The sequence below is a fragment of the Anolis carolinensis genome, chromosome 4 (genome assembly GCF_035594765.1).
Source record: "Anolis carolinensis isolate JA03-04 chromosome 4, rAnoCar3.1.pri, whole genome shotgun sequence".
NCBI lineage: Eukaryota > Metazoa > Chordata > Lepidosauria > Squamata > Dactyloidae > Anolis > Anolis carolinensis.
The window spans coordinates 169,892,101-169,904,864 of NC_085844.1; the positions used below are offsets into that span (position 1 = coordinate 169,892,101).

At 37.4% G+C, this 12,764-nt stretch overlaps 1 protein-coding gene across 5 annotated transcripts in view; it reads left to right on the plus strand.

Moving 5' to 3' along the window:
• itgb3bp (integrin subunit beta 3 binding protein) overlaps nucleotides 1-11,974 on the plus strand; it is a 73,139-nt gene extending 61,165 nt beyond the window's left edge. For 2 of the 5 annotated variants that reach the window (XM_062978239.1, XM_062978242.1), the window contains 2 exons: nucleotides 8,137-8,190; nucleotides 11,249-11,385. In XM_062978239.1, the coding sequence (XP_062834309.1) occupies nucleotides 8,137-8,189 (53 nt within the window). In that variant the 3' untranslated portion in view covers nucleotide 8,190; nucleotides 11,249-11,385. Of the gene's footprint in view, nucleotides 1-3,470; nucleotides 3,529-8,089; nucleotides 8,191-11,248 lie in introns of those variants that run through there. The other 3 variants (XM_062978240.1, XM_062978238.1, XM_062978241.1) reach the window with 3 other exon arrangements.
• Nucleotides 11,975-12,764: the final 790 nt, after the last annotated feature.

The window sequence follows — 12,764 nt, forward strand, 5'->3', positions numbered from 1 at the left end:
GCCCAGAACACCTGAAGGACCACAGGTTGTGCAGTCGTGCTGTATTCTGTCACTTACTTCTCTTCCCCATACAAAGATTTGATCACTATAAAAAATAAACATATACTGTCATAATTAATAGCTGCAGGAAAAGGCTACCACTACAGCATCTACAACCAAAAGCTACTAGGTTAGGAAATTGGGTGTATGTTCCCCAAATTGTAGGCTATCAAAGTGGAAGAAGAGTGAAATGTAAGTGTTTACCTTGGACACAGTTCTTTACTGGGAAACCAGTGGTATCCTTAAAAATTGGCCTACATCTCATCTTTCCTAACAAAGGCAACATAAATCCAACACCATGGTATCCCTAGTCTCATTTTGAGATAGCTTCTCCTTAGCTATCATAGCTACAGTGTTCATTAAACATTCCGGGTTGTGATGTTTTCTTCAGTTTTCTTCACTTTTTTTAATGCTAACTACTTTATAAGCTCATAAAGCAGCTATTGCTTACTGTGATGTATAGAATTGCATATGAATCGAAATGATACTTTTGAATTTTAACTGCACAGCACAAACATAGCTGTGGTGGGGTCTTAGATCTATTTTGCTGTCCTAATCAGAATTGGACAGAAGCACATGCATAATGGAGGAAAAGGATAGGGGTGGAGGCCAAAGAGAGAACTCTTATTTTGCTTCTAACTCTTGGATGTGGCTTTCCATCATTATTTTTAATTAGCTACGCTGAAGACATAAAACTTATGACTATTCTTTGGCTTGATACAGATGGAATGTCACATTATCATCACATGGTGAGACATGAAATTTATTTACTTTACGTAAACAGCCTCTACTTAAAACAACTTAATTCAGAACATTCCTTCATCAATGGGCAGCATTATGTAGATCTTAGTATATCATTTTGCATTAGCAGCATAAAAAATGGCACCATTGTTTGTCCATGACTAGCATTTACAGTAAACAAAAATGTTTTTGAAGAGAATGTAAGCAAAGTCAAAAGCAGCTGCCAGAAGATTAAATCTTGCTGGGTTGCTGCCGTCCAAAGCATGCTTTCTGGATGTGTAGGTTGCTCTCTGCATATTTCAGAGGAGACTCAACAGTTTTAGCATTTTAAAGGACTAAGTGCAAACAAAATGAACCTTTCCCCTACTGACTCTTTGGACATGTTTAAATATCCTTCAAGATCTAAAATTGATGATTTACTTGCTAGGCAATTCTTTAATCAATCAGAATCAAAGTATCTGTTTATCAATGTACTTGGGTAGGCAAAACAAATACCAAAGTGTTTCAGGCTTTTAGAAAAGTAATGTTGTGTGCCCTCCTGTTATGTAGTTTTGTCACACTGCATACAGTCCCATTTTCTCAGTAGATTTCAAGACAGGTTTTCTGTCATGTAAGAGCATGGAGCAGTGGGAGGCCAGCAGACAATATTGAACCCAACAGCAATTTTGTGCCTAGCCTTTTGCAACTACTTTGTGATTCAGCTGCATGATACAGCCGTTTTGCTGAAGTTAAGCAGATCTATGTCAAATCTTTGCCTGATTGAAAGACAACTTGGGAATCACATATTTGTCACAGTGCTTTGAGTTCATGATGGAATCGCAGGAGAGAAATGTACTAGATGAAATGACTAAATTGAGCAAAGATAGAGCAGCTATTTTTGGGGGGGGGGGGCTGGGTAGCAGTAGGAAAGTAGATGTGTCCTATGCTGGGTATTTAGGACAAGACACAACATAATATTTTCTCTACATTGTAGCATTTAGGGCCTTTTTTTTAAAGGTAGCTTATTAAGTCAGGCTGTTCATTCATCCCATCCGACTCAGTACTATTTTCACCAGTGTTAAGCAATCTAGTGGTCTTCAGTTGTTTTGAACCATAATTACCAACACTTCCATGCAATATGGCTCTGATCTGGAATTATGGAAGTTATGTACTAAAACATACGTTGACTAACTTATTTCAAGTTTTGATGGAAGGTTTTCCATCCCAGTTTTGAAATACTGAGTCTGAAGCTTTCTGCTTGAAGACCAGGTACTCTGTCAATGAGCTATGGCTGTGCTTCTCCCTGATCACATGGCTGATCTAAAGGTCTGATACTGTGGTTGCATAACTGGATGGTAAAGCAGCATCTTTATCTGTTCCATCCATTACATAAATCCTTTGCCATAGTGTCTTACAGTGCGTTGGAAAAAAACTGTAGGTCTCAGCTGATGATCTTGATTCCTGGAAGGTTCCCATTTTAAGATTATTCAAACAACCTTCAATGGTACACTTATGGAAGATAGAGGAATAGCTGCTAACTTCATTGGAGCCAAAACAAAGAGCAGTTTTGCTGTCTTAGTAGTGATGAGAAAGTGGTTTGAATCATTTACTACAATCAACTTTAGGGATGAGAAGCTATACACTCTACACCTCCCAAAATTTTAGCCTACAGTTTTCAGCAGATAAATCCTCCATAGCAAATGGGTGAGGGAGTTGCAATTTGAAGACATGGAGTGCTGCAGTTGCCCAATTCTGAATCCAACAAATGAAAATCTATATTCTGAGCTTTGTTAGATAAAGTATGCAATGCTTCCCCACTTTATTAACCTGCTGAGTTTACATGTTTTATTTTCTTCCCATTCTTGAAGAACGTGGCATATGTTGTGCACAGTTTTCCTGTATCATTAAGATTTGAGAATATACCCCTCTTTCAAGGTTGTTCACTGCCAAAGATGTACTTGGTGTGAGGCATTTCATAAATCTACCCAGTAAGAAAAGTAGTGTTTGGATTTTCTCTGTGTAGTGATCTTCACAGCGTGGACCACAGAGTGGGCAACACTCTAGTTACATTCCGAATAGATTACTGCAATTCTCTCTACGTGGGGTTGCCCTTGAAATCTGTTCAGAAGCTGCAACTGGTCCAATGGGCAGCAGCCAGATTGCTCACCGGAGCTGCATACAGGGAGCATACAATCCCTCTGTTGCGCCAACTCCATTGCTGCCAGTTTGCTACCAAGCACAATTCAAAGTGCTGGCTTTAGCCTATGAAGCCCTAAATGGTTCTGGCCCAGCTTACCTGCCCGAACATATTTACCTCTATGAACCATCTCAGAGTCTAAGATCGTCTGGGGAGGCCCTTCTCTCGGTCCCATCCTCTTCGCAGGCGCAATTGGCGGGGGTGAGGGACAGGGCCATCTCGGTGGTGGCCTCTTGGCTATGGAACTCCCTCCCCAGGAGATTAGATCAGCCCCCTCCTTCCTAATCTTCCGTAAAAAAAAAAGTGAAGACGTGGCTCTTTGACCAAGCCTTCGGAAATCTGGTGAAATAATAGATAGGAAAGATGTGTAACTGACTAATGGAACGGCCTGGACTACGCCTATGGATCACGTGATTTTCCCTGTTGTGTGGAGTTAAATGCTTTTAATTGTATTTTCATATTTTATATTATTTTATTTTATTTTATTGGTTGTTTTTCTCCTCTGTTTTTAAAGGCCTTGAATTGTTGCCATGTTGTGAACCCACCTTAAGTCCCCTCTGGAGTTGAGAAAGGTGGGGTAAAAGTAATGTAAATAAATAAAATAAATAAATTTTACTAGATATCAGCATATTGATTTATCTGGTTATAATGTTCTTATTTTTCTATTTTTATGTTATTGTTCATGCACTTCTATGTACCATGTGTGTACTTAGTATGTTCATATTTTATATTTTAACTATGTTGACTGGGCTTGTCCCCATGTAAGCCGCCCTGAGTCCCTCCGGGGAGATGGAGGCAGGGTATAAAAATAAAATAATAATAATAATAATAATAATAATAATAATAATAATAATAATAATGTTTGCATATCTAGACAGATCAGGTGTTAAATAGTGATATTTATATTTGTCAAAAGAGTTTTCTTATTTTCTTTTTACATTTATAATGCTCTTGTGTTACAGTCCTACCCTGTTTCCCCAAAAATAAGACATCCCCTGAAAATAAGACCTAGTAGAGGTTTTGCCCAATTGCTAAATATAAGGCCTCCCCTGAAAGTAAGACCTAGCAAAGTTTTTGTTTGGAAGCATGCCTGCCGAACAGAACTCCAGAGCATGCAGGATCGGTAAATGTACGTACCATAGATTGATGTACATGGAAATAATGATAGTAACAAAAAATTCTTGATAGGATTTCACAGTTTGTCTTGGTATTCTGGTTTGTGATGACAGCTACTGTACAGTATATAATAAATCTTCATTTATTTATTCAACAATAAATGTGAATTCTTCTTCATGGAAAAATAGGACATCCCCTGAAAATAAGACCTAGCACATCCTTGGGAGCAAAAATTAATATAAGACACGCTTATTTTTGGGGAAACACGGTATGTATGTGTGAACTGCCTAGACATCTTTGGATATAGGTTTGAAGATAAATAATGTAACAAATAAATAATGAAATACAATAAACGTGCCTTCAGATCTGAGAGCCAGTGGTGTAATGGTTTGCATGTTGAACTAGGACACTGGTAGACAAAGTCTGAATCCCCATTCAGACATGGGAAGTTACTGGGTGATTTTGGGAGAGTCAAATTTTCTCAGCCTTGGAGGAAGGCCAGGACAAACATCCTCTGAACAAATACTGCCTAGAAAACCTCATATACAGTGTTCCCTCACTTATCGCGGGGGTTACCTTCCAGGACCACCTGCAATAAGTGAAAATCCGCGAAGTAGGGATATTATATTTATTTTAATATTTGTACATTATTTTAGTAGTTATACACTATTTTAAGTCTTTATCAATCAATCATGTGTTAATAAATCGCTTCCTCCTCCCGTTGCTGCTTGGGCTCCTTTTCTCTCCCTTCAGCTTCTCCTTCCTCCCTTCCTTAGGCTGTAAATTGTAAATTTTTATTATTTATAATATTATTTTAGAGTTTATTGAAAAACCGCAAAACAGCGAATCCGCAAAAAGTGAACCGCGAAGTAGTGAGGGGACACTGTAGTTTCATCTTAGGGCAGTGGTGTCAAACTTTTAGCCCTCCAGGTGTTTTATATGTCATCTCCCAGAATTTCTGGCTATTTGACAAGCTGGCTAGAGCTTCTGGGAATTTGAATCTAAAACATCTGGAGGGCCACAAGTTTGACACTTCTGCCTTAGGGTCCTAAGTCAGAAATGACAGCACACAACAGCACTCAGACATATTCTTCCCTGTATTTTGCACTTTCTTTGGTCAGGAGGGGGAATCCATGAATGAAGAATCCGTGGATACAGAATGCTAGCTGTATTTATCCCCTTTTTTAAAGTGTGCAGTAATGCTTCATAATCTCAAGACAGGTGGAGGTTTTTTTCAAAAAGTTTTAAAAAGCACATTTTATATAACTCAGAAGTAAATGTGTCCAGAACTGCAACCTTGTTCCTTTAGAGTGGTTTAGGGATGTATCCCTATAGTAAAATCTTGTACATGCTTACTGAGAAGTGAGCTGCGCTTGAGTTTCCTCCAGGTAAACACATATAGGGCTGAAGCTGTAGTTCATTTGAAAGCTGTGCCATTCTTAAGATTATTTTGTAAGAGGCAAAGTTTTGGCTGTATTGATTTTTGTGGAGATTTTTTTGTGTGCTTCAGGTGAGACTTTAATCTGTCTAGTAAAGGGATACTACTTAACAGGAAGAAAAATGGTTGGTACTCAGTTATTCTTTTGACCTATAAATACAGAGTGGTTCAGTCCCCTTTTCCCTCTCATTCTTTATATGAAAGAACACTTTGTTTCCTACAAGACACTTGTCTTAATACTTGGCACAGCTGTAATTAGGGTGTGAATTTTAAAATATAGCCTTCAATGTGTGCTGCATCGCAGGCCTAGGCTACCTTTATGATAGATATTTTGGAGGCAAACCACAAACCTCTCCAGTGATTTAATAGCCTATGCTATGTAGATGAAATATTAAGCTATTAACTTTGGTGGCAGACATACAAATGCATATGAGACATATAGTTGTAAGGCTTGAGACACACACAACTAACCATACGTGCACCCCTATGCACATATTGACCTGTCAAAGTGTGTTGCTTGTGTGAGATTCTACCAACATTATGTATCATGTCCTTTATACATTGTTTTAACACCTTGCTTCTCTTGGAGGTCCCTCATCTCATAAGATACAGTAGCACTCAAATGTGAGGATTAAATGAAAACTTAAAACTGTTACTAATTATATTGGTGCTGTATATGATCACTCATATGTAACTATAAGTACTCTAAATACCTTTTTCTTCTTTGAGATGTATGATAGTTATTTTAAATATAAAGGCAAGGCACATCGGTTTAGTCTCACTTAATAGCAATTACATTTTAAGAGACGTAAATAACTTGCCATCTAGACATTACAAATATCCAGGTGCTCTGTATGTGCTGATGACAACAAAATTGAAAAGAAAGACTGTAATAATTCTGACTGGTTTTCTCTGCAGAAGATATTGATTATTTGTGTGTGGTGAGAGATTTGGAAAATTCAATTAAAGGAGTTGTGCAAAGGTTTCATAAATTTTCCTTGTACAGCGTGTACACAGACACTGTTGCGTATTAAATCAATGCAGCACTTCACAATATATTTTCTTTGAAACATAAAAATAAATAACATTTAAACAGTTCTGCTTACTACAGAAACAAGTTTTATTTTCTGTGAAGCATTTAGTCATGTGCTATCACTGACTCATACACATTTGCCAGCTGTAACAAATTTTATAGACATTTTCTCCAGAGACATCGCTCATGTACTATGAATTTTTAAATGAGCAAATGGTGAAGACGGGATGTCAGCAATATAAAAATTGATCAGTTAAAAGATAAAGGCATAAGTAAAGAGATTTGTATGGTAGTCTTAATAGGTTTTATTAAATAAAAATACTATAAAAGGACAGTAATGAATAGACTGAAGGCTTTAACTGTGGTTGAGGTGGAGAAAAATTATTCTGGCACGTTTAAGAGAAGATTGGTTTTATGTCACTAGACAGGTGGCCATTTTTCCCCTCTCTCTTTCTCCAGTTGAAAGCTACGTGGTTTAAAGCATTCAAAGTTGCACACACATGCACAAAACAAAGTAAACTTTCTGCTACATCATGACCTCTTATTGTGAGGTTCACTACCTTGCATGAGCAGATTTGGCTTTCTATAAAACTTTTGAAGCTGCTGCACTATGGGTTGAGGCCTTTTGGACATCACTACAGTAGATTCCATCTATGAGCTGGTGGTCCTTTATGGAAAGGTGAGGTTCAGTGATAGCAAACCCAATGGGAAGACTTATAGGTCAGATCATATGATAATAACCATAATAAGTAGTGAACAATAGATGTGTGATTAAATTGGCAATAGACTTGATATATGTTTCCTTTTTAGCTTTAAAAAAATTCATGCTGCTCTGAGAATAAGAAGCATTGCTGCACAATTTGAATTTTTTTACTTAGCCTCCTCGTATCCACATATTTTGCATTCACAGATTTCCTCTTCATAGAAAATCCAAATAGCAAACATTGATTTTGCCATTTTATATCAAGCGTACCATTTTATGATGCCTTTGTATATAATGCAACTTGAGCATCCATGGATTTTGGTATCCGTGGAGTGGAGGTTGATCCTGGAACCAAACTCTAGCAGATCCCAAGGGCCCACTGGCCGTTATTGTTAACATTTAAAGCTGTGAAATCTTCATGACTTGAAATTATTTGTTCTTCAAAGTAATTTCTAGCCAATGGATAAGCTGGTTTTTTAATCATGTCAGAAGCAACTTGAGAACATACTGCAAGTCGCTTCTGGGTGAGAGAATTGGCTGTCTACAGAGATGTTGCCCAGGGGAGGCCCGGATATGTTACTGGGAGGCTTCTCTCATGTCCCCACAAGCTAGAGCTAACAGATGGAAGCTCACCCTGTCTCGTGGATTCGAACCAGCAATCTTCAGGTCAGCAAGCCAACCTTCAAGTCAGCAGTTCAGCCAGCACAAAAGTTTAACCCATTGCACCACTGCAGACAAACTGGTAGAAAGTGGTCATATTCCATTGAAATCTGTGGCTCTAGCTGTGTTGACTGTGGCTAGTGATTCTTGTTTCTAATGTCATGCTTTGTGTTTTCTACACAGTTAAGTATGAAGTATAATGAAAAGCGTGTCAACTTTTTGTTCTCCAGATTATCACAGACCCCTCAACAGCTTTGCGTTCCTTAAATCCATCATTGACTAAGGTGGGAAGACTTTCCTGTTTGAACAAATGAGTTTAACATTTATAATTAAGCATGTAATTTAAAACATTATTTTTGAAGAATTGCAGATCTGTGAAGATAAGGTTGTATTTTGGTCAGATTTTTATATGGGTGGCAGTGGGAGAGTGTCAGCTATCCTTTTAGGAGGCTTTCCAATTCTACAATTCTTTTGATTTTATCATAACTCATAATGGGAAATAGACACTATTTTCACATGGACACACTTTATTGAATGTGACTAGAATGTTGTAAGTGGAAAGGGAATTCAGATTTCATCATCACCATCAATATTTGCTTTGAAAGTAACACTCCTTCCAGTTGTATCAGAGTTAATATATTGAGTTTATTTGGATGTAATTTTTTACAAAAAAACAACATTATTTTATCTATTGATGTCTTTGTCAGAATATAATCCCATGTTTCATTCTTCAGATGGAACACTTGCTTTTTAAAGAAAGCTTTTCCTTTTTGTTTGCAAATATTCATTCAAGTATTACCACATGAAGTGCCCTCTTTTTTGTCTTTTGGAAATACATCTGCTAACTTTGAAACTTCTAGTTTTCTTGAGAGCTCAATGTGTAATCTTAAATTTGTTTTCCAAACAGTATTGTTTCCAACTTTGATCTGAATGTTATTTCAGAGTCATTCTTGCCTTTCTGTAAAAGCGTGTTTGCTTGCCACTTTTTCCTAGTTGAAGCAAATGCCAGTGAATTAACATTTTCACTTGCCAGTGCACTTTTATGTACGTCTACACAGAAGGAAATCCATTGAGCTTACTGGGTTTACTCCTAGGTTGGTGATTATAGGATGGCAGCTCAAGTATTACAAAGGTCCTAATCACTCTTCCTTCAGCATTTTATGTTTCTGCGCATTGTGGGATTTGGTCACACTTTCTAAGATCAATTGTGCATTCATCAGTTGGATGTGGTGCAGTGATGTTTATGTACCATGCCAATTATGGCAGGTCTATAGAGGTGCCATCTGCTGCTTACATGCCTCTTTTTAAGAAGTAAAAATTGCATAGAATGAGTCTTGGTGGTCCTTACAGACCTCTTTTCAGCATTATGTTGACTTAGAAAGTATAGTGTGGTAACATAATGGTTCCATTCCCATATTGCAAGTAGATTCTGCGTTCTGTATGGATACATTGAAGTCTTTCCTCTTCTTTAGAGCCTCTCCATGGCATTAGTACATCCAAAAGTGTAACTAAAATAGCACAATTTTTGTCTTGTAGGCAAACATTAAGTCCAATGTTTGTGTCAAATGTCTCAACCAGAAACCCCAAGCAAAACAAGGAGGTTTTGTCACGGAGTATGACAAATGTATAAAAATGTATAATATGCCAAAGTTCACAGATGCTTAGGATGCTGGCAGGGTTTTTCTTTAATAGATAAAGCTGATTTTTCACAGCTGTGTAAGAATTACACACGGCTCATTTAAATTTGATTTTTGAAGGGATACCCAATAGCCCTGGAGGCAACAGCCTTTGTTCATTCCACATGACCGGTGTTTAGCATTGAAATAAGACATCATAAGCTTCAAACAGTATAGCAGGTTTAAACTAAAATTTTGTTCACATACATGTGGATGTCAATCCCATTTAACAAAATTAGGCTTACTTTTGAACAAACATTTAGAGTTCATGGATAGACTCAAATTCTGTGCATTCTGTGCATTGAACTCAGTAGGACACAATTCTGAATTGATGCAAATATAATGGTAATGCAATTGAACATTTTAGTTTATCTTTGAAGGCAAGGTGTCTTTCTAAATAGTTTTTTAATTACTAGTAATGCAAGTTTGTAGTAGTCACATCTTGCACCGTCTCAGTGGAAAATTTGGCCACAGGGATCATGGCAAGTGGGAGGTGAGACTGTGGAGAACCATATTTTTATGTTATTGCTTTGTTAGCAGTTTTTTGTGGAATGGAATTCACCAGTGGGTTTCTTACACATAGCAGACATAGCTATCACGTTCTCCATGAGCATCTACAAGTAAGTTGCAGTTACATTTAGCATCAATCCCTCTCCCTGCTCAGTGCTCCATGTACATTTACCAGTTATGTCTGAAGCTGTCTCTATCTTTGATACTTGCTAATAGACATGATATTCTAGAATATCAATGCCAGAAAAACAATTGAAGTTTCAACACGAAAGCTAGAATTCTCTTTAGAATGCTAATTGATTGTTCCTGTTCTGCTAATTCATATAAAAAACTTGAAGCCAGCATCACCTAGTTTAATCAATTGATAAAGTATCACTTATTTGTAAAACAAATGACACCTAAAAATTCATCCCGGTATGAGAAGTTTCTCTATCATGCTTCCCTCTAGTTCCTAATAGTCAGCAAAGTATAAGGATCTTTTACATTACAGTAGAGTCTCACTTGTCCAACCTTCGCTTATCCAACGTTCTGTATTAACCAACGCAGTCTGCCTCCCGCCCGGATCCACAGCTGTTTCTCTAGGCAGCAACGCACAGCGGACCAACACACCCGACAACAACACAAGTGCAGCCACGCTTCCAAACAAGTGGCAGGCTTGCTGTGAAACATGATGTTTTGGAGCTTATTATCCAACATTTTTGCTTATCCAACGTTCTGCTGGCCTGTTTATGCTGCATAAGTGAGACTCTATTGTATTGCTTTCTTTTATTCCAAATTAGTCATAAAAAGAAATACAATTATAGGACATATACAGGCCCAAGGATATTATATAGCATGTGTTTGTATACGTTTAAAGTGTAACCCTCAGTTTCAAAGCTGAAGGACTTCTAATTGGTAGCAACCCACAAGCAAAACGAAAGGTGTAAAAAGATTTTGTGCTGAAGTTTGCTATCTTGGAATATCAGGATAATGCCTGGCTTTCCTTCTGTTGACATGTGAGCTAAGATAGTAATGGGAAGCATTTATAATCTCCAATACATTGTCATATTTTGAAAGAAACACTTTTTAAGAGAGATATAAGAAAGCTAGAAAAAACTGTTATTATTGGTAAACTGATGCCTATTTGCTATTTAACTTTTTTTTTTAACCCTCACAGGTCTTGAAGAATATATTCTGCTTGCTTGCTGGCTCTACAACTGCCTAATGCTGCTTAAAAGGTTAAAAAGAAACGCCTGTAAATCTATCTCTCCAGCAAATACCAACTAAGGATTGCTCAATGCACTAGGCAGGTGCACATCTAGATACAGTTTCTAGCATCTAATTTAAACTTTACAATCTGCACAAGCAGATAATCTCTAAGTAAATAATACATTTCATGATAGCTCTTTTATGCAAATGTGAAAAGGTCCAAGATGTATTACTTCTGTATAGTTCTAAGCACTGTATTTGCTCAACATTAATAAAATATTGTGCTGAACTTTTTGGAATGTTTGGGAAGAAGAGTTGCACTTAAGGGTGGGCACTGTTTCCCAGGGTTTCAAACAAACTGAATTTCACAGTGATGATATGTCCCTTGCCTTCTCTGAAGGAGTGCCAACTTTACCATAAACAATGACGACTGCTTGCCAATTTGTGGCATATTGTTTATGCAACGGCCTCTACACCCAAAAGCAAATTTGCAATTTCTGTCAGTGCAGTCCTTTTGCTAGCAAAGACATTGCCAATGTAGCATTTGCAAATACCCTTTTAGTTAATGTGCTTTCTATTTAAAAAAAATCCCTGCTAGTGAAAATATATTCTTTTTCTGCTTTGTGATGCTTGAATTCATACTATGAAATGCCTTGAAATTCATTCCAATAAAAATTAACATTTGTGCACAATACTACCTTCAGGCCTCGAAATCAGTAAAACGACTCCCAGAACGTACAAAAATCCAAAAATGATTTCACATTTCAGTCTAAATAAATGTGATGTATCTTGGACATTTGGAGGATGCAGTACATCTTGAGCACATTTTTCAATATAAAGATTATTTTTAGTGAGAGTTCAGGTAGTGAAGATATTTTCTTTTTGCCCGTGTGTAAAAGCATGGACCTTTTCAAATGGTTGACACTAAAAGAGTAGCTTAGCTGTTTAAGAATAAGCAAGGAGTGACACTTGTAGTAATAAAAAGAGAGAAGAGCAAGTGATATTGAGTAGTGCTTGCTTTTCTTTTTTTCCTATAGGCCCTTCTTTATCATAAAGTTTAATTGAAAAATAGTGAGTAAAGTTAAACCACTGGGGGAAGCAAATTTCCCCACTCTTTTTGCTCACCAACTATTTCATCTCCTCAAAGTCACTCCTGAGGCAATTCATTGGAATAGTGTAAAGAATCACACTGAGAACATGGGCTGGGAGAAAACTGGAGACTCCAGGTCCATCTGGACAGTAGAATTGATGCAGTATGACACAGATTTAACTACCATGGCTATGGAAGCATGAGAGTTGTGGTTTTACAAAGCCTTTAGCCTTCTTTGCCCAAGAGTGCTGGTGCCTCACCAAACTACAATTCCCAGGATTCCATAGCATTGAACCATAACAGTTAAAGTGGTGTCAAACTCCGTATTTTCTTTTTGCAATGTCGATGCATCCTCACACCCATTAAGGGGCAAAAGTGCCTTTGGCTTCCTCCA